This window comes from Danio rerio, chromosome 6, assembly GCF_049306965.1.
Source record: "Danio rerio strain Tuebingen ecotype United States chromosome 6, GRCz12tu, whole genome shotgun sequence".
In the NCBI taxonomy this organism is placed as follows: domain Eukaryota; kingdom Metazoa; phylum Chordata; class Actinopteri; order Cypriniformes; family Danionidae; genus Danio; species Danio rerio.
In genome coordinates this window covers 43,615,983-43,637,937 of record NC_133181.1, presented here as the reverse complement: position 1 = coordinate 43,637,937, position 21,955 = coordinate 43,615,983, and the positions used below count along the sequence as shown (strand labels likewise).

The following is a 21,955-nucleotide window of genomic DNA, read 5'->3' as shown; positions in this document are numbered from 1 at the left end:
CACAGAACATTTTCTCATCTCCTCAGTCGTTCGCGATCCAATGGTCGGAAGTGAAGTCTTCAAGCCCAGCATTGTCAGAAAAAGTGTGTCTGTGCCTGCTCTCTAACAGACTAGGATGATGGGAAACAACGATGGAGTTTTTTTTTTTTTTTTTTTGGCCCCCCAAAAGTCTTTTAAAATGTTTTTCCCCCCCATAGTGTTCTAAGTATCTTTTTTTTACTTAAGATATCTGTGCTTAATGGGTAGTAATGGTTTCATCCTGCCTCAATGCTTGGAATGTAATTTTATGCTCTTTGGGCAGAGAAGTGTTCTGAATGGTCTGATCTAGGGGATCATTTGAAGACGATTTTGTATGCTTTTTTTGTTTGTACTTCCATTAAAATGTTCCTTACGAATTTACTGTGGTTACTCTTTCCTCTACACCTCACACTGTTTGGGTGTTATTGCATTAAAGTTTGATTACCCTTTACCGTATGGTTTAATTCAGGGGATCCACGCTTTTCAGTACGTGACCACCAAAATGAATGCAGTGACTCGCAACCCCCAATATCCTCCGAGGTGGTTCTAAATGTATAAACACAATGGCGCACACATACCAATAGGCCAAGTCTATTCATCATTTAAAGAACACCACTTGAAGACCATCCTTTATGTTCAGTTTTTCTGTATTTATTTTTTACTGTATGTGAGTGCTGTAAAGGTGTCAAAGTTTAACCTGGTGCCATAAAATCAATGTGCTGTGTCTTTAATATAACATTCACCCAAGGGGTTACAAAAAAAATCGGAAGGTTGATGGCTTTTTTTTGCATAGTTTTTTAACGCAGCTATTTTCTTCTGTTGGTTATGGATAAAATAATGTATTTCTAAAAGTTAAACAATAAATTAGATTTTTGGATCCAATTTTTTTTTTTTTTTGACCCAAAGCTTGGGAACCACTGGTTTAATTGGTTAACATAATTGTTGCATTATTTATTATAGACTTACAGCATGTGTTTATCCAGGTCATTTCTGCATGTAGCCTTCAGTCTTTCTTACCAGCATGTTATAGTTTCTACTTCAGTAACAAATATGAATTAAAAAAATTAAATTATTGACATTCTATTTAAGCTAGTCGTTTAGCAGATGATTTTGTCCTAAGTGGTTTACAGTTGAGGCATTCAGCAAGAAAAGGTAAGACACACAAGAAGTGCTAGTTATACAAAGTAATTGTTTTCAGTGATTTAATAATGGCAAACTAATCTTTACTTGTGTTCTTTAACTGGCAAAGGCATTGTAAAATCTATATTTTGTATTAAATTGTATTGTAAGTTTTTGATTGTGATCTGCATTGAAAACCCAGCAGTGCAATCATTTTCAACACGGTTGTGTGTTTTTAAATTAAAGCAGGATTTAAAAGTATTAAGGAGGATTAAAACAAGCACTTGAACTGCAGTCAAAATATTACACTGCAACAAATGTCTCATTCGCTTACACAGGAAGAACGATCAGCAACTTGTCAAAAATATAAACTCAAAAGTTCACACTTGCCTTACAATGCAATTTATGTCAACAGTACAGGAAGTTGAGGGTAGCAGCATAAAGGAAGCTTCATGAGCTTAGCCTCCTTCAAAAGAGAAACACAAAAGCATTGAAGCGTGTCCCGTACTTTACTAAAACCCATGAGACTGTCAAATTGGATGGATTCTTGAGAGGTCATCGGAAGGTAATGTCAGTTATTGGTACTTTTGTAGCATCAACAGATTTAAGAGGGATGTCTTACATTTACACTCTGTGATTTGCAAAACATACAATATTTGTATGTTTGTCTTTATATTGCTTATATTAACATTACAAGTAATGGAGCAGTGTTTCACTGTAGAAGACAGACTAAAGAAAAGTATTTCATTGCTCATTTAGGTTGTAAGATGTATTGTAATAAGTGGATGCCAGAACAGTCTGTATGACAAAAACAAAATGATGGTTGGAGTGTTGATGGCGACGACAAATGTGATGAAATGTTTGTGGCATTTTTTAGATTGACAGTAAAACACTTAAGCTTATTACAGTCTAATATGTTAGCATATAAAACATCTTGTTAGTGTGCTCTGGTTTTCATTATGGAAAACCACAAGCAAATGACTGATTTGAGAGCACATGCATGACATTTGGTATGAGTCATATACATGTGGTTCATAAATAATGCTCTCTGGTTTCTTTTTTTAATCATGTTCTTGTAAAAAAAAAACAATGTCAAACATGCTTTAAAATTACATCCCAAATGTTTGTCTCATGATATGGGTAGCCATGTCAGGCAGAAAACCCAAGAAGAACCAGAGACTTGGTTCATCCAGACGAGGTCCAAAAGGTCTTAACAGAAATATCGAGAAAGATGATGACGATGGGTTGATTGCAGAGTCTCAGCATGGGCAAACTGAATTCCACACAACAACAGAAACGACCCATTTTGGTCATCCATCAAGCTCAACCACTGATCAACAAACCTCTGCATCTGAATGTGCACAACATGCAGCAAGTCACAATGATCTAATCATAGACACTGAGCCGTTAGAACAAAAAAGGAAAATGAGATCAACGCGGAAAGGTGGTGGTGGTTTTAAAGTAGACAGAAAACTTGAAGAAGAGTTTGTTGAAGATTATGTAACTCAACAGGTCACATTAAACACTGAAAAACAACATGGCTCCCTCATAGAACAAAGTCTTCCAGTTTTCAACCTGAAAGTTCTGAAGCTGTTTGTCAGATACCTAAATGCAATTCTAGCACTGTCTCCTTGGCAGCAAATAAGTTGTTGCAGGATGATTCAGTCATGTTTGATGAACCAAAGACTAACCAAGAAGCCCCCTTAGCCAGCAACTCCGGTCAAAAAAGGAGGATGGGTTCAGTTCGCAGGCCTCTCGCTGGGAGAAATGTAGGTATGCAAGAACATTTGAGAAGCATGTCAGAGAATGAAATGAAAGAAGAAGTCACAGATGAAGCAAAGTCAGAAGTGATTGCGCAAACGCAAGATGATGTAGCAAGAGATCCGTCATCCCACGCAGAAATTGGCTTGGTTTTAAATCAGTCACTCTTGGCTGAGAAAGTAGAGGTGAAAGATCCCGATATTTCCGCTGGAACTGAAACTATGACCCAACTATCAGTTGCTTTTCCCCTTGTTGATCAAGAAAAGCCCCTACATGAAACATCTAGCCAGCAGAGGCCTTCAGTACTCAGAGAGGAATTGGATTTGATGTTTGGCTCACGTGCTGAACAATCTGATGTTCAAAATAAAGTTTTAGAAGAAGCAGGATGTCATGTGAGTGATAACAGCCAGCATGTTCCTGATACTCAAAATGATATAAGCACATCTTACGAGTGCAGAGATGTAAACTCTGAAGAAGCCAAGGAGGAGTCTCTAAACCAGAAAGAGGAACTATTTAGAAAGCATCAAGCAAGTGGTGTATCACAAAGACAGGATGCACAATTAGAGGAACTTAAAATATATGATGAGAAATTGCCTTCAGTAAACCAACATGATGATAGTGCTACTCTAGATAACATCTGTGAACATTCAACAGGTCAACTTGTAGTGGGAGGCAGTACAAATTTGGATGTGCCTATCTCTAATATTAACTTCGCTGAACCCAAAACAATAAGTTCACCACATGAGATGAGTGATGCTGGGGCAGAGCTGAAAGAGGAATATAATGTTTGTGATGTTGCTTCAGTGACACATGACACTGAGTTAAAGTGTTTTACGGAAAAAGACAAAGAACTCGCTTTATATGTAACAGACGAGAATGAATCTATGAATGATAAAAGAGGATCTGAAGCATTTGAAATGACTGAACAAGGTGATGTGATAGATCACAATGTAACACAAGACATGGAATTAATTGGAAATGAAGAATATATGGAAACGAGCATAGAGACACCAGGAGATGATGCTAGGAACGTGCCAGAAAATGTGAAGGTTAAAGATGATAGAGAGGCTGTGAATATGGCAATTAAAGATGTAGGCTCAAAGTCTGAGGAAATTTTCAGAAACTTGCCAACAGATGTATCTCTCCCACCCCAAAGGCCTAGTGATAGAGACGACCATGGTTTTGGTGGAAGTGTGTATGAGGAATGTGAAAAGGAAGGAAATCTCTTCAGAGCAAAACCAGAGAATTTGTCAGATGGAAGTGAAAAGATGGATGCAACATCAGATTCAGGAGAGACATACACGGTTCCTGATGAAAGTGCTATCCGTGTTCTAGATTATTCAGCATTTAATTTAGTGGGAAATGCTAGAGATGTTGCAATAGTGCCTCAAGGGGGAGACACAGACCTGGAAATTCAAACAGAGGGCCAACACATTGACTCTTCAATCAGTGAAGTAGGGGACACATATGAGAACATACGTGATATTGGTGCTTTAGTGAAAGAAGTTGAAGCACATGGAGATACAGTGGAGAATACTATGATTACTGAATCTGATATTCAAACTTCTGATGTAAATGCAAAAGCATTGAAAGTATTTGAAAATCCTCAGAAGGAAGATTCAAGTGAGGCCTGTTTAATTTCTGATGGTATTCACAAAGAGAAGGCAGATTCAAAATCAAGTCCAACTGTTCAAAGGCGAAAAATCGGCTCAACAAGAAGACCTCTCAAAGGTAACAAAGAACAAAGAAAAGGAAGAGAATTTGATGATGCAAATGAAAAACTTGACAATAAAGAAATGATCAGTGTATTAAAAGAAATAATTAGTTTGGAGGATGGAGTCTGTGCAGATGAATCAACATTAGAAAGTACATTAGATGAAGCGGAAGAACCGGAGATGGAAATATGTGTGAAGTATGATGCTGTTGTTGAAGAATCTGCTCTCATTCAGTCATCATATGGTTCAGATTTAGTGTCTGAAGAATCCACTGCATTGAGTGTCTGTAACACCACAGAAGCACAAACCCTCACACAAAGTCACGAAGAGTCTCAGGATAATGCTGGAGATGTTGAAATAGAAGCAGTAGTTGGAGAAACAGTCTCAACCAGTAAAGGAGAAGGAACCGAAGAAAACATCCAAGATGTAAAGGTTTTAGTCAGAGAAGCTGAAGTTATTGGAGGATCAGTGGACTGCAATGTGACTGCAGAGTCAGATGTGATTCAAAACCACACTTTAGCTAATGCAAAATTGGAAACATTGCAAGTATCTGAAAATACTGAAGATGTTGCAGCTGTGACCGATTCTGATCTTCTAGTGCAACATGAAGCCACTGAAGGAGCAGAAAAAACCCACTTAACTCCTGAGCAAAGTGGCATCAGCGTCATTCCTGGAGATTATCACAAAAAAGAGGCAAACTTAAAGTCAAGTCCGGTTGTTCAGAAGAGAAAAATGGGCTCAACTCGAAGACCTCTCAAAGGAAATAAAGGACAAAGAAAAGGACGAGATCTTCATGATGAAAATGAGACATTTAACAGTGAATCTTTGCTTGATGTAGAAAAAGAAACATTTGGTTTGGAAAATAAACCCTGTCCAGATGAATCTGCATTACAAAACATAAAGGATGGAGCTGAAGAACAGGAGAAGGAAATATGTGTGAAGAATGATGTTGGTCTTGTTGAAGAGTCTGAATCTGCTCTCATTCAGTCATCATATGATTCAGATTTAGTGTCTGAAGAATCCACTTCATTGAGTGTCTGTAACATCACAGAATCACAAACCCTCACAGAAATTCAAAAAGAGTCCCTTGAAAATGCTGACGGAGAGCCAGTAGATGGAGACATCAAACCACAAAGAATAGGACAAGAGCATCCTGATGAAAATGACACAGTTGACAGTAAATATAAAATCAGTGTAGAGACACCAATCTTCAGTTTGGATGATCAACCTAATCCAGATGAATTTACATTTCAAAACATAAAGGATAGAGCTGAAGAACAGGAGAAGGAAGTGTGTGTGAAGAATGATGCTGGTCTTGTTAAAGAGTCTGAATCTGATCTCATTCAGTCATCATATAGTTCAGAGTTATCGTCTGAAAAATCCACTGCATTGAGTGTCTGCCATATCACAGAATCACATAGTTTCACAAAAATTCAAGAGGGGTCCTGGGAAATAGTTGGAGATGTTGAAAGAGAATCAGTAGATGGAGGCACAAACTTACAATTAGAAAGTGAGTCACAAAACCAAACATGTGACTCAACCAGTAAAGCAGAAGAAAATATCCATGATGTTAATGTATTAGCCAGAGAAGCCATGGTTATTGAAGAATCAGTTAAAGTAGATAGTAATGTGACTGCAGAGTCAGATGTGCTTCAAAAAGACACTTTGGCTGATGCAAAATTGGAAACATCGCAAATTTCAAACAATTCTGATGATGTTTCTGCTGTGACTGATACTGATCTTCTAATTCAACATGAAGCCACTGAAGGATTGGGAGAAACAGACACAATTGCTGAAAAAAGTGGCATCAGCATCATTCCTGGAGATTCTCACAGAGGAGAGGCAAACTCAAAGTCAAGTCCAGTTGTTCAGAGGAGAAAAACAGGCTCAACTCGAAGACCTCTCAAAGGAAATAAAGGACAAAGAAAAGGACGAGAGCTTCAAGATGAAAATGAGACATTTAATAATGAAATTATGCTTGATTTAGAGAAAGAAATATTTAGTTTGGAGAATGAACCCTGTCCAGATGAATCTACATTAGAAAGCATAAAAGATGAACTTCTTGTTGAAGAGTCTGAATCTGCTCTCAATCAGTCATCATATAATTCAGATTCAGTGTCTAAAGATTCCACTGCATTGAGTGTCTGTAACATAAAAGAATCACAAACCCTTGCAAAAGTTCAAGAAGAGTCCAAGTATAATGCTGGAGATGTCAAAAGAGTAGCAGCAGATGGAGACACTGATTTACAATTAGAAACTGAATCACAAAACCACACTTTTAACTCAACCATTAAAGAAGAAAACACCCATGCTGTAAATGTTTTAGTCAGAGAAGCTGAAGTCATTGAAGAATCAGTTAAAGTGGATTGTAATGTGACTGCAGAGTCAGATGTGCTTCAAAATGAATTTTTTGCTGATGCACAATTGGAAACATTGCAAGTATCTGAAGATACTGAGGATATTTTTACTGTGGCGGATTCTGATCTTCTAGTGCAACATGAAGCCACTGAAGAAGCTGGAGAAACCAACTCAATTCCTAAACAAAGTGGCATCAGCATCAGTCCTGGAGATTCTCACAGAGAAGAGGAAAACTCAAAGTCAAGTCCGGTTGTTCCGAGACGAAAAATGGGCTCAACTCGAAGACCTCTCAAAGAAAATAAAGGACAAAGAAAAGGACGAGAGCTTCATGATGAAAATGAGACATTTAGTAGTGAAATTATGCTTAATGTAGAGAAAGAAACATTTATGTTAGATAATGAACGCTGTCCAGATGAATCTACATTACAAAACATAAAAGATGGAGCTGAAGAACAGGAGACGGAAATGTGTGTGAAGAATGATGCTGGTGTTGTTGAAGAGTCTGAATCTGCTCTCATTCAGTCATCATACGGTTCAGATTTAGTGTCTGAAGAATCCACTGCATTAAGAATATGTAACATCACAAAATCACAAACCCTCACAGAAATTCAAGAAGAGTCCCAGGAAAATGCTGATGGAGAGCCAGTAGATGGAGACTTTAAACCACAAAGGAAAGGACAAGAGTATCCTGATGAAAATGACACAGATGACAGTAAAAACATGATTAAAGTAGAGACACCAATCTTCAGTTTGGATGATCAACCTAATCCAGATGAATTTACATTAGAAAGCTCTATAGATGGAGCTGAAGCACACAAGATTAACATGTTTATAAAAAATGATGTTGGTCTTGTTGAGGAATCTGAATCTGCTTTTATTCAGTTATCTAATGTGTCAGATTTGGGGCCTGAAGAATCCACTGCATTGACTGTCTGTAACATAACAGAATCGCAAACCCTCACAAATATCCCTGAGGAGTCCTTGGAAATATTTGGGGATGTTGAAAGAGAAGCAGTAGATGGAGACACAGACTTACAATTACAAACCGAGCCACATAACCAAACATTTGCCTCAAGCAGTAAAGCAGAAGAAAACATCCATGATGGAAATGTTTTAGTCAGAGAAGCCGACGTTATTGGAGAATCAGTTAAAGTGGATAGTAATGTGACTGCAGAGTCAGATGTGCTTCAAAAAGACACTTTAGCTGATGCAAAATTGGAAATATTTCAGCTATTTGAAAATACTGATGTTTCTGCTGTGACTGATTCTGATCTTCAAGTGCAACAGGAAGCCATGGAAGAACCAGGAGAAACCAACTCAATTCCTGAACAAAGTAGCATCAATGTCATTCCAAGTCCAGTTGTTCAGAGAAGAAAAATAGGCTCAACTCGAAGACCTCTAAAAGGGAATAATGTGACTGCAGTGTCAGATGTGCTTCAAAAAGCCACTTTAGCTGATGCAAAATGGGAAAAAGACAATGTATCTGAAAATACTGAGAGTCTTTCAGCTGTGACCGATTCTGATCTTTTACTTCAACATCATGGCACTGAAGGAGCAGGAGAAACAGACTCAAATACTAAACAAAGTGGCATCAGCATCATCCCTGGAGATCTTCAAAGAAAAGAGACAAACTTAGAGTCAAGTCCAGTTGTTCAGAGGAGAAAAATGGGCTCAACTCGAAGACCTCTCAAAGGAAATAAAGGACAAAGAAAAGGACAAGAGCTTCATGATGAAAATGAAACATTTAACAGTGAATTTTTGCTTGATGTAGAAAAAGAAACATTTAGTTTGGAGAATGAACCCTGTCCAGATGAATCCACATTACAAAACATAAAGGATGGAGCTGAAGAACAGGAGAAGGAAATATGTTTGGAAAATGATGTTGGTTTTGTTGAAGAGTCTGAATCTGCTCTCATTCAGTCATATAGTTCAGATTTAGTGTCTGAAGAATCCACTGCATTGAGTGTCTGTAACATCACAGAACCACAAACCCTCACAAATATTCAAGAAGAGTCCTTTGAAATATTTGGAGATGTTGAAAGAGTAGCAGAAGATGGAGAAGCAGACTTGCACTTAGAAACTGAATCACAGAACCAAACATTTGCGTCAACTAGTAAAGCAGAAGAAAACATCCATGATGTTAATGTTTTAGTCAGAGAAGCTGAAGTTATTGGAGGATCAGTGGACAGTAATGTGACTGCAGAGTCAGATGTGCTTCAAAAAGACTCTTTGGCTGATGCAAAATTGGAAACATCGCAAGTATCTGAAAATGCTGAAGATGTTGCAGCTGTGACCGATTCTGATCTTCTAGTGCAACATGAAGCCACTGAAGGAGCAGAAGAAACAGACTTAACTCCTGAGCAAAGTTGCATCAGCGTCATTGCTGGAGATTCTCACAGAGAAGATTCAAACTTAAAGTCAAGTCCAGTTGTTCAGAGGAGAAAAATGGGCTCAACTCGAAGACCTCTCAAAGGAAATAAAGGACAAAGAAAAGGACGAGAGCTTCAAGATGAAAATGAGACATTTAACAGTGAATTTTTGCTTAATGTAGAGAAAGAAACATTTGGTTTGGAAAATAAACCCTGTCCAGATGAATCTACATTACAAGACATAAAGGATAAAGCTGAAGAAAAGGAGAAGAAAATATGTGTGAAGAATGATGCTGTTGTTGAAGAGTCTGAATCTGGTCACATTCAGACTTCATATAGTTCAGATTTAGTGCTTGAAGAATCCACTGCACTGAGTGTCTGTAATATCACAGAATCACAAACCCTCACAAAAGTTCATGAAGAGTCTCAGAATAATGCTGGAGATGTTGAAAGAGAATCAGTAGATGGAGGCACAAACTTACAATTAGAAAGCAAGTCACAAAACCAAACATGTGACTCAACCAGTAAAACAGAAGAAAACACCCATGCTGTTAATTTTTTAGTCAGAGAAGCTGAAGGTATTAGAGAATCAGTTAAAGTGGATTGGAATGTGACTCCAGAGTCGGCTGTGCTTCAAAAAGACACTTTTGCTGATGCACGATTGAAAACATTGCAAGTATCTGAAAATACTGAGGATATTTCTGCTGTGGCGGATTCTGATCTTCTAGTGCAACATGAAGCCACTGAATTATCAGGAGAAACAGACTCAATTACTGAACAATCTGCTTTGAACATCATTCCTGGAGATTCTCACAGAGAAGAGGCAAACTCAAAATCAAGTCCGGTTGTTCAGAGGAGAAAAATGGGCTCAACTCGAAGACCTCTCAAAGGAAATAAAGGACAAAGAAAAGGACGAGAGCTTCATGATGAAAATGAAAAATTTAATAGTGAATTTTTGCTTGATGTTGAAAAAGAAACATTTAGTTTGGAGAATGAACCCTGTCCAGATGAATCTACATTACAAAACATAAAGGATGGAGCTGAAGAACAGGAGAAGGAAATATGTGTGAAGAATGATGCTGGTCTTGTTGAAGAGTCTGAATCTGCTCTCATTCAGTCATATAGTTCAGATTTAGTGTCTGAAGAATCCACTGCATTGAGTGTCTGTAACATAACAGAATCACAAACCCTAACAAAAGTTCTTGAAGAGTCAGAAAATAATGCTGGAGATGTTGAAAGAGAATCAGTAGATGGAGGCACAAACTTACAATTAGAAAGTGAGTCACAAAACCAAACATGTGACTCAACCAGTAAAACAGAAGAAAACATCCATGATGTAAATGTTTTAGTCAGAGAAGCTGAAGTTTTTGGAGAATCAGTTAAAGTTGATTGTAATGTGACTGCAGAGTCAGATGTGCTTCAAAAAGACACTTTTGCTGATACACAATTGAAAACATTGCAAGAATCTGAAAATACTGAGGATATTTCTGCTGTGGCGGATTCTGATCTTCTAGTGCAACATGAAGCCACTGAAGTATCAGGAGAAACAGACTCAATTACTGAACAATCTGCTTTGAACATCATTCCTGGAGATTCTCACAGAGAAGAGGCAAACTCAAAGTCAAGTCCAGTTGTTCAGAGAAGAAAAATGGGCTCAACTCGAAGACCTCTCAAAGAAAATAAAGGACAAAGAAAAGGACGAGAAATGCATGATGAAAAAGAAACCATTAGTAGTGAAAATATGCTTAATGAAGAGAAAGAAACATTTGGTTTGGAGGATGAACCCTGTCCAGATGAATCTACATTACAAAACATAAAGGATGGAGCTGAAGAACAGGAGACGGAAATGTGTGTGAAGAATGATGCTGGTGTTATTGAAGAGTCTGAATCTGCTCTCATTCAGTCATCATATGGTTCAGATTTAGTGTCTGAAGAATCCACTGCATTAAGAATATGTAACATCACAGAATCACAAACCCTCACAGAAATTCAAGAAGAGTCCCAGGAAAATGCTGATGGAGAGCCAGTAGATGGAGACTTTAAACCACAAAGGAAAGGACAAGAGTATCCTGATGAAAATGACACAGTTGACAGTAAAAACATGATTAAAGTAGAGACACCAATCTTCAGTATGGATGATCAACCTAATCCAGATGAATTTACATTAGAAAGCTTAATAGATGGAGCTGAAGCACACAAGATTAAAATGTTTATGAAAAATGATGTTGGTCTTGTTGAGGAATCTGAATCTGCTTTTATTCAGTTATCTAATGTGTCAGATTTGGGGCCTGAAGAATCCACTGCATTGACTGTCTGTAACATAACAGAATCGCAAACCCTCACAAATATCCCTGAGGAGTCCTTGGAAATAGTTGGGGATGTTGAAAGAAAAGCAGTAGATGGAGACACAGACTTACAATTACAAACTGAGCCACATAACCAAACATTTGCCTCAACCAGTAAAGCAGAAGAAAACATCCATGATGGAAATGTTTTAGTCAGAGAAGCTGACGTTATTGGAGAATCAGTTAAAGTGGATAGTAATGTGACTGCAGAGTCAGATGTGCTTCAAAAAGACACTTTAGCTGATGCAAAATTGGAAACATTTCAGCTATTTGAAAATACTGATGATGTTTCTGCTGTGACTGATTCTGATCTTCTAATTCAACATGAAGCCACTGAAGCACCAGGAGAAACAGACTCAATTACTGAACAAAGTGGCATCAACATTATTCCTGGAGGTTCTCACAAAGAAGAGGCAAACTCAAAGTCGAGTCCAGTTGTTCAGAGGAGAAAAATGGGCTCAACTCGAAGACCTCTCAAAGGAAATAAAGGACAAAGAAAAGGACGAGAAATGCATGATGAAAAAGAAACATTTAGTAGTGCAAATATGCTTAATGAAGAGAAAGAAACATTTGGTTTGGAGGATGAACCCTGTCCAGATGAATCTACATTACAAAACATAAAGGATGGAGCTGCAGAACAGGAGACGGAAAAGTGTGTGAAGAATGATGCTGGTGTTGTTGAAGAGTCTGAATCTGCTCTCATTCAGTCATCATATGGTTCAGATTTAGTGTCTGAAGAATCCACTGCATTAACAATATGTAACATCACAGAATCACAAACCCTTACAAATATTCATAAAGAGTCCTGGGAAATAATTGAAAGAGAAGCAGTAGATGGAGACATAGACTTGCAATTAGAAGCTGAATCACAGAACCGAACATTTAACTCAACCAGTAAAGCAGAAGAAAACATCAATGCTGTTAATGTTTTAGTCAGAGAAGCCGAAGTTACTAGAGAATCAGATACAATAGAGAATAAAGTTACTCTGGAGTCAGCTTTGATTCAGAATAACATTTTTGTTAATGCAAATTTAGAAACATTGAAAGTATCTGAAAAAACTGAGGATATTTCTGCTGATTCTGATCTTTTAGTGCAACAGGAAGCCATGGAAGAAGGAGGAGAAACCAACTCAATTCCTGAACAAAGTGGCATCAGTGTCATTCCAAGTCCAGTTGTTCAGAGAAGAAAAATAGGCTCAACTCGAAGACCTCTAAAAGGGAATAATGTGACTGCAGAGTCAGATGTGCTTCAAAAAGCCACTTTAGCTGATGCAAAATTAGAAAAAGACAATGTATCTGAAAATACTGAGAGTCTTTCAGCTGTCACCGATTCTAATCTTTTACTTCAACATCATGGCACTGAAGGAGCAGGAGAAACAGACTCAATTCCTAAACAAAGTGGCATCAGCATCATCCCTGGAGATCTTCAAAGAAAAGAGACAAACTTAGAGTCAAGTCCAGTTATTCAGAGAAGAAAAATGGGCTCAACTCGAAGACCTCTCAAAGGAAATAAAGGACAAAGAAAAGGACGAGAGCTTCATGATGAAAATGAAACATTTAACAGTGAATTTTTGCTTGATGTACAGAAAGAAACATTCGGTTTGGAGGATGAACCCTGTCCAGATGAATCTACATTACAAAACATAAAAGATGGAGCTGAAGAACAGGAGAAGGAACTGTGTGTGAAGAATGATGCTAGTCTTGTTGGAGAGTCTGAATCTGCTCTCATTCAGTCATCATACGGTTCAGATTTAGCGTCTGGAGAAACCACTGCATTGAGTGTCTGTAACATCACAGAACCACAAACCCTCACAAAAACTCACGAAGAGGCCTGGGAAATAGTTGGGGATGTTGAAAGAGCAACAGTAGAAGAAGACACAGACTTGCAATCAAAAACCGAGTCACAAAACCAAACATGTGTCTCAATTAGTGAAGCAGAAGAAAACATCCATGATGTAAATGTTTTAGTCAGAGAAGCTGAAGTTACTGGAGAATCAGTTATATTGGATAGTAATGTGACTGCAGAGTCAGATGTGATTCAAAAAGACACTTTAGCTGATGCAGAATTAGAAACATTGCAAGTTTCTGAAAATACAGAGGATGTTTCTGCTGTGACTGATACTGATTTTCTAGTGCAACATCATGGCACTGAACGAGCAGAAGGGACAGACACAATTTCTGTACAAAGTGGCATCAACATCATTCCTAGAGAGTCTCACGGAGAAGAGGCGAACTCAAAGTCGAGTCCAGTTGTTCAGAGGAGAAAAATGGGCTCAACTCGAAGACCTCTCAAAGGAAATAAAGGACAAAGAAAAGGACAAGAGCTTGATGATGAAAAGGAAACATTTCACTGTGAATTTTTGCTTGATGTAGAAAAAGAAACATTTAGTTTGGAGAATGAACCCTGTCCAGATGAATCTACATTACAAAACATGAAAGATGGAGCTGAAGAACAGGAGAAGGAAATATGTCTGGAGAATGATGTTGGTCTTGTTGAAGAGTCTGAATCTGCTCTCATTCAGTCATATAGTTCAGATTTAGTGTCTGAAGAATCCACTGCATTGAGTGTCTGTAACATCACAGAATCACAAACCCTCACAAAAATTCAAGAAGAGTCCTGGGAAATAGTTGGAGATGTTGAAAGAGAATCAGTAGATGGAGATACAGACTTACAATTAGAAACAGAGTCACAAAACCAAACATGTGACTCAACCAGTAAAGCAGAACAAAACATCCATGATGTAAATGTATTAGTCAGAGAAGCTGAAGGTATTGGGGAATCAGTTAAAGTGGACAGCAATGTGATTGCAGAGTCAGATGTGCTTCAAAAAGCCACTTTAGCTGATCCAAAATTGGAAACATTGCACGTATCTGAAAATACTAAGGATGTTTCTGCTGTCACGGATTCTGATCTTCTAGTGCAACATGAACCAACTGTAGAAGCAGGAGAAACAGACACGGTTCCTGAAAAAAGTGGAATCAGCATCATTCCTGGAGATTCTCACAACGAAGAGGCAAACTCAAAGTCAAGTCCAGTTGTTCAGAGGAGAAAAATGGGCTCAACTCGAAGACCTCTCAAAGGAAATAAAGGACAAAGAAAAGGACGAGAGCTTCAAGATGAAAATGAGACACTTAATAATGAAATTAGGTTTGATGTAGAGAAAGAAACATTTGGTTTGGAGAATGAACCCTGTCCAGATGAATCTGCATTACAAAACATAAAAGTTGGAGCTGAAGAACAGGAGAAGGAAATATGTGTGAAGAATGATGCTGGTGTTGTTGAAGAGTATGAATCTGATCTCATTCAGTCATTTTATGGTTCGGATTTAGTGTCTGAAGAATCCACTGCATTAAGTGTCTGCCACATCGAAGAAGCACAAACTCTCACAATTAGTCATGAACAATTTCAGAATAATCCTGGAGATGCAGAAAGAGCAGCAGTAGTTGAAGATGCTGCTGATACTGAAGATACTTCAGAAACTGAAGCTACAGTTACAATGAAGAGCACTACAAATACTGCATCACATGTTTTTCAAACGTCTCCTAGTTCAAGCACAGATGCATTTAATATATCTACAAATGTCGAGGAAGATACTTCAGGAGACACAGACACAATTTTCAAGCAGAGTAACATCAACGTTGTTCATGAAGATATTTATAGAGGGGAAGCTCACCCAAAGTTAAGTCCAGTTGTTCAGAAGAGAAAAATGGGCTCAACTCGAAGACCTCTCAGGGGGAACAAAGGACAAAAAAAAGATAATGATGAAAAGGAAATCTCATTTCTGGAAAATGAACCCAATCCAGATGAGCTTATATACACTGCAATGGGTATCAGTGATATTTCAGAAGCTCAAACCCACGTAAAAGTTCACGAAGAGTCCCAGGACAACCATGAAGTTGTTGAAAAAGCAACAGTAGGGGAAAGCACACAATCACAAACAGAAAACAAAGTGAGTGTGTTAGTCAGAGAAGCTGAAGTTCCTGAAAATACAGTTGTGATTAATACAACTGAGGAGTCGTATTTGTTTCAATACGTCTCTGATTCAAAACTGACCATATCTGACTATGAACATGAGGCTCCAGTAATTCCAAACATAATTTCCAAACAAAGTGACTTCAGCATTCCTGGAGATTCTCACAAAGAAGAGGAAAACTCACAATTAAGTCCAGTTGTTCAAAAGAGAAAAATGGGCTCAACTCGAAGACCTCTCAAAGGGAATAAGGGACAAGGAAAGCAGAGAGAAGAATCCAAGGTAAAGAATAGAGATAATGAGGCAGGGTCAGAAGAGGAAAACACAGAAACACATTCAAAAGACCAGGAACAAAATGTGGCAAAAGACAATATGAATATAATAGATAATGTCAATGAAGAAAAAAAGGCAACAAAGGCATTGGATACATCCATGCAGGAACTATGTGAACAAGAGCAAAGATCAGATGTATCACAAACACATGCTGATACATCACAGGATGAAACCAGCTCACATTTATTGGACATCCCAGAAAGAACTGTAGATTTTGTTAGGGAGTCTACGAGTCAGCCTGATCTTGTTCTGTCTGATGTGTTGCTTATGACAGAAGCTCAAACGTATTTGTCATCAGAAGATAATGTCATGGGTAACAGTTCAATATCTATAACAGAGGTACATGAAATGCATGCAGACTCCAATACATCCAAGAGAAAAATGGGGTCAACTAGAAAGAGAGGAAAGAGGATGGTGAATGAAGAGGAAGAGGAAGCTGAAAATACAATTGGTTCTGGAGCCACAAGTTCCAAGGAGACATTAACTCCTAAAAAATTAATTGCAGAATCTTCTGTACATAAACCACTGTTTAGTTCATATGTTATTAACGAAGACCATGACAGTAAATCAGATGTGCAGACTGAGCTCTCAGATCAAGATTATCTAAATTCTACCATAAACACCGAACCAATGAAAGAAAGAGAAAGTTCTCCAGATGTTGTTGCTGAAATGGTTTCTGACTTTGCTTTGGGACATGTTGACACTGAAGTAGTTCCTGAGCAAAGGGTCATTCCTGAAGAGCCACATAAAGATCAAGCAAACCTGAATCCAGTTGTTCAAAAACGAAAAATGGGGTCAACACGTAAAACTCTTAGAGGGAACAAAGGGCAGAGAAAAGAGGAAGAATCGAAAGAAATTAATGAAGGAATGACACAGGATCAGAGTAGAGAACTACATTTGGCAAGTGAAAGTAAACTTGGTGAAGAGGTTCAACAAAACCAATCTCTTATTAATATGACAAACAATAAAGAAGCTAAGAAACCGGAGGATGAATTGGATGAAATGCCTTCAGCATCAAGCATCTCTCAATTCACAGAAGCATCCTCAGAAACTCTCAGTTCCTCATATCTTAAATCAGAAAAGTTAGATTCAAAAGATGAGAATGATTATCATGATACTTGTGAACATGAAAATGCCCATCAGATTTGCGCTGATGCTACCAAAAGTCTACAGTCGGAATCTGTTCCCATTGAGAGGAGAAGGAAGATGGGCTCGACCCGGAAAAATATTGGAAGAGAAGGAAGAATGCAAAGAAAGCGAGATGGATATGAGGACACAGAAATCATAGACACAAATCTGCAGATGTCTCACGACCCTGAAATGAGCTCATCAGGTATAACTGCAGAAGAACAAACAACTGAAGATTACTCCAATCAGTCAGAGGATTCACTTCTTGGTGAAATACAGCGAATGCTAAAAACAACTTCTCAAAGTGCATCCAATTTTGAATTGATTATTGATGAGCCGAAATCAAATTCACCAGAAGGCTCAGAAATCAGATCTCTTTCACCATCACAGAGCTTGACAACTCTAAATGATCCAAACTCTCCAGAAAGACGACGGCGAAAAATGGGTTCAACTCGCAAGAACCCTAAACGGCAGTTCAAAGCAGAAAGAGAAGATGAAGACAAAGTAGATCAGAAGACAGAGTCAAACAAAGAAGAAATAACGGAGGGGTCGCTAGTGCATAATATCACAGAAGACCCTCCAAATAAAGAGTATCTTGATGTTCCCAGTGCACACACAAGCAGCCAGCAAGAAGAGAGCGATAGCCCTGTTGTTCAAGAAAGTGCGTCACCATCAACTAAAAGGAAGTTTGGGTCCAGACGAGCTAATAAGGGCAAACTTGGTAGGCTTGAGGCATCTGATGGTATGACTGAATCAGAAGATGGAGATCATAAACCAGATGGCTCTGCTGTTGAGGACAGACAGCACAGGGATGGTTCAATGGTATGTACGTCTTTGTTTATAAAATGTCCTTTAATTTTATATTTTAATAGAAAAAAGCTTTGCTTTAAAACTAGGGTAACATTCTGTATTTATTAGAGCAAAAAACAGTTTCGCATAATATGAGTGTTTGCATTAAATGAAACCAACAAAAAAAATGTGTAGTTAAACCAAAGTAAACACAAATTTACCATGGTTTTGCTACACTAACCATAGTTTAGCCATTGCATTTGCAGTAAAACTGTGGTTATGTAATCATTATAGCAAAAAAATAATAGCATGGTTACTACATAGGGTGTGGTGGCTCAGTGGTTAGTACTGTCACCTCACATCAAGAAGGTCGCTGGGTGCTATCATTTCCCCCACGGTCCAAAGACATGTGCTATAGGTGAATAGAATAATCTAAATTGGCTGTAGTGTATGAGGGTGTGTGTATGGGTGTTTCCCAGTACTGGGTTGTGGCTGGAAGGGCATCTGCTTCATAAAACATATGCCGGAATAGTTGGTGGTTTATTCCACTGTGGCGACCTCTAAAAAAAGAGACTAAGCCGAAGGACAATGAATGAATGGTTACTACATTTTGTTTTGGTTTGGTTAATTGTTATAAGAATACATTTTTAAAACTAACAAGTTTTATGTTTTTGAAAAGGGTTGTGGTACGAGCGTCAGCTTACAACCAGAAAATCTGCCATTTTCCAGGTATGACAGAACTCTGTAGGTTATTGTATAAGTCTCCAAAATATCACTTGAAATATGATAATAGACTAATAAATTATATACTTTTTATTTCTGCTCCAGAAATTATGAAGTTGCTCCAAAAGGCACTGGTGAAGAGATTCAAGTCAGAAAACAGGACAGAATGACGGTCAATGTAAAGAACAGGGGTGAGTGATTAAAAAGTCACCTGATGCATTCTTACAGATATTAATATCTAATACACAAAATGTGTCATCTCGTTTCAGATTCTAAAGTGGTTCAGTTTAATGTGGTCATGGTGGGAAACAGCTGTGTTGGAAAGACGTCCTTCATAAGACGTTTCCATGAAGGCCAGTTCACCGAGGATTACCGCTCCACTATTGGTGAGTGTTGCCAAAGAAAGGAGAACGTCTTCTTTACTGAACTAATATGCAATCTTTTCAAATATTTGGGGCCAGCACAGTATTTTATAATTTTTTTTAATTATATAATAGTATATTTAACAGTTATGTCTAGTCCTTGAATCTGATTAGTCTCTTAACCCTTCACCCTTGTGTATTACTTTGCTCACCTACAGTACAGCAACAAGCAGAGGATACTACAGTTTGACAAATATTGTAGCTGTTGGACAACATGATGTACTGTTGAGGCCTTTTTAGTCGAGAATGTAGTTGTTTAGATTGCAACCATGCAGTTTATTCATAAAGATAGTGCCTTTTTTAAAATATTTATAATTTCTGGAAAACAGCGGCCAATGAGCAGAGCAAAGACCGTTGATGTTGTTCATCCACATAATGGCGACAGAGACTGCATAAAAGCCTTTAAAGGAAAAAACAGCGTAATTTTTTTTATTTAATTTTTTTGATCAAATCATTTTTAAACACGCAAAATACATTCTAAGTCAATCTCCCTCTTTTTTATGTTGTAGTGCTGTATTTACACCATTTAATTGTAGTGTGTTGAGTGTGAGATGGGACTCGCATATCAGGAATGTATGTGTTTTGTGTTACGTCGAGTTACGTTTCGGCTGGCCATCTGTTTGTTTTTAATGAGTCTGCTGTTTTCGTTACTGCAGACTAGTTTAGTAAACAGAAAGAAATGCCCGCATGTGTTTAGCATTTTTCCTTATCACAAACACAACAGTAATCTGGTATTGTTGGCGTTGCTTTGGGGGTTTTTTTGGGTTAATTATTACGATCTCTCAATTGCAACAGAGAAACTGGGAAATGTCTGTATGACTGATGTCAATATAATGCTGTTCAGCCCCTATAATCTTAAAATGTGAGCAAAATCACCTGTTTTGTCATCACTTTAGACATTAAGCTAGAGAATTCACTAGCTCTAAAGTGAAGTTGGTGAATTAGTAACAGCTTCTGCTGTTCTGTCGTCAGCTGCAGATGTGAAGGAATGGTGGAAGAAAGTAGTTCCTTGTAAAAAAGGATTTTGAGACTCTCCATGTTTGAATTTCTTTTTTATATACTCAATTATGCAGTCAAACTGTTGTATAAAAGCAATATCACACAAGTAGCAGTGCGATGTGACTGGTGGGACACATATGAAATTCTGTTTCTGGGTCCAAGGCAATACTCATTTGAATTGAGAAAATATTAATTTATGACCACTTTTAGTCTTATCACACATTAACATGAAATATATATAAAATCATAGTCTCTTGCTGCATCACAGACACCAATATTTTATCACATCGATTTGTAAACATTTATTATGACCATTTGCTGAGTCTCCCCATGCAGTTTGATTGAGCGCTTGGACAGCTTAACAAAATGAGTTTTACAAGTGGATATACAGTTAAAGTCAAAATTATTAGCCCTCCTGTAATTTTTTATTTTATTTTTCAAGTATTTACCAAGTGATGTTTAACAGAGTAAGGAATTTTTCACAGTATTTTCTATAATATTTTTATTCTAGAGAAAGTCTTATTTGTTTTATTTTGGCTAGAATAAAAGCAGTTTTATTTTTTTACAAACCTTTTTAAGGTCAAAATTATTAGTATTTTTTTTATTGTCTACTGAACAAACTATTAGGATTAGAAACTTGTTTCTTTCTTTCTTCAGAAATTAAGGAACAAATAAACAGGGTGGCTAATAATTCAGGAGGGCTAATACTTCTGACTTCAACTGTATATTAAAATACAATTTCTGTGATGCATTAAATCAGTCTTAAGTGTCACATGATCCTTCATGAATCAATTTAATATGCAGATTTGGAGCTCAAGATTTATTTTATTTTAATAATTAATTATTTTATTATTTTATTTTAATTTCTGTGCAATCCATGACAAAAAGGCCACATATACATTCTAATAGCAGCCAATATTCCATAAAATATGCAAGAATTGTCTGTTTTGATTTTATGGTGACTTTATAAGCGTATAAATGTGTATATTCTTACAAGAGATTTTTTTTTAAGCTGTGTATCAGTTAATTCTGTGTTGTGCCCAGGTGTTGACACTTTCGTACAGACTGTTGAGCTGCCCGACAGAACTGTTAAACTGCAGATATGGGACACAGCAGGTCAAGAGAGGTGAGACATCTGAACTAAATAGTAGTGGATGAAAAAGAGGTTTGTTGATGTGTGAATTAACCCATATCAAAATCTTCACAAGGTTTCACAGCATCACCACGCAAGTTTTCCACAAGGCTGAGGGGCTTCTGCTCATGTATGAGATCACATGTTCAAAGAGTTTCATTTCTATACGAGATTGGATCTCTCAAGCCCGGGTAGCTATCATATCTTCATATAGCCAAAATAAAACTATTCCACTAACATAATAACATGATAGAATAAAAATGATTTTGCTGAGAGACTCTATCTGTTTCCTTCCCTAAATTGTACAATTACAATGTCACACAGGAAAGGGCTCAAGATGATGTCGTCATGATGTTGCTCGGAAACAAGAATGATTCAGTTAATCGTGAAGTCCAGATTCAGGAAGGAGCAGATCTGGCCAGAGTAAGAGTTTATTATGTTTTGATGAAGTCTATTTGTACTGAAAAGTAAAATTAATAATAATGGATTGTTGTGTTTTTCCACTCGTAAGGAGTATAACATACATTTCATGGAGTGCAGTGCTGCAAACGGGGCTAATGTGTCAGAATCTATGAGGACTCTTGCTGAGTAAGACTATAATAGATTATACCAGTTATTGCTTGCATAAAATGTGCCGTCTCTGCTTGCATAATGTGTAATTTGTCTTTGCTGCTAGGTTGTTAGTGCAGCGCAAGAGAAAAAGGGAGGAACACACAACGCTGAGAAGAGAACCACAACAGAAGAAATCTGGATGCTGTTAAAAAAAAACTCCC

At 37.6% G+C, this 21,955-nt stretch overlaps 2 protein-coding genes across 15 annotated transcripts in view; both read left to right on the top strand.

Moving 5' to 3' along the window:
* The window catches only part of srsf3a (serine and arginine rich splicing factor 3a), a 15,790-nt gene extending 15,395 nt beyond the window's left edge, over positions 1 to 395 (top strand). For all 11 annotated transcript variants that reach the window (XR_012407216.1, XR_012407215.1, XR_012407213.1 and 8 more), the window contains one exon: positions 27 to 395. Coding sequence is in view for 4 of the 11 variants with exons in the window: in XM_073952653.1 (XP_073808754.1) it covers positions 27 to 54 (28 nt within the window). In the remaining 7 variants the exon portion in view is untranslated. The remainder of the gene's footprint in view (positions 1 to 26) is intronic.
* rab44 (RAB44, member RAS oncogene family) lies at positions 331 to 21,955 on the top strand. Of its 4 annotated transcripts, none has more exons than XM_073954400.1 (10): positions 331 to 1,702; positions 2,282 to 17,939; positions 18,586 to 18,635; positions 18,735 to 18,820; positions 18,899 to 19,015; positions 21,095 to 21,176; positions 21,259 to 21,373; positions 21,507 to 21,605; positions 21,694 to 21,770; positions 21,859 to 21,955. In XM_073954400.1, the coding sequence occupies exons 2-10, from the start codon at positions 2,805 to 2,807 to the stop codon at positions 21,941 to 21,943; spliced, it is 15,846 nt and encodes a 5,281-aa protein (XP_073810501.1). In that variant the 5' UTR covers positions 331 to 1,702; positions 2,282 to 2,804; the 3' UTR covers positions 21,944 to 21,955. The 4 variants fall into 4 exon arrangements, with proteins under 4 accessions (XP_073810501.1, XP_689291.8, XP_073810502.1 ...); XM_073954401.1 differs by having other exon boundaries at positions 1,616 to 1,702; positions 8,251 to 17,939; XM_068222028.1 differs by having other exon boundaries at positions 1,618 to 1,702; positions 12,778 to 17,939.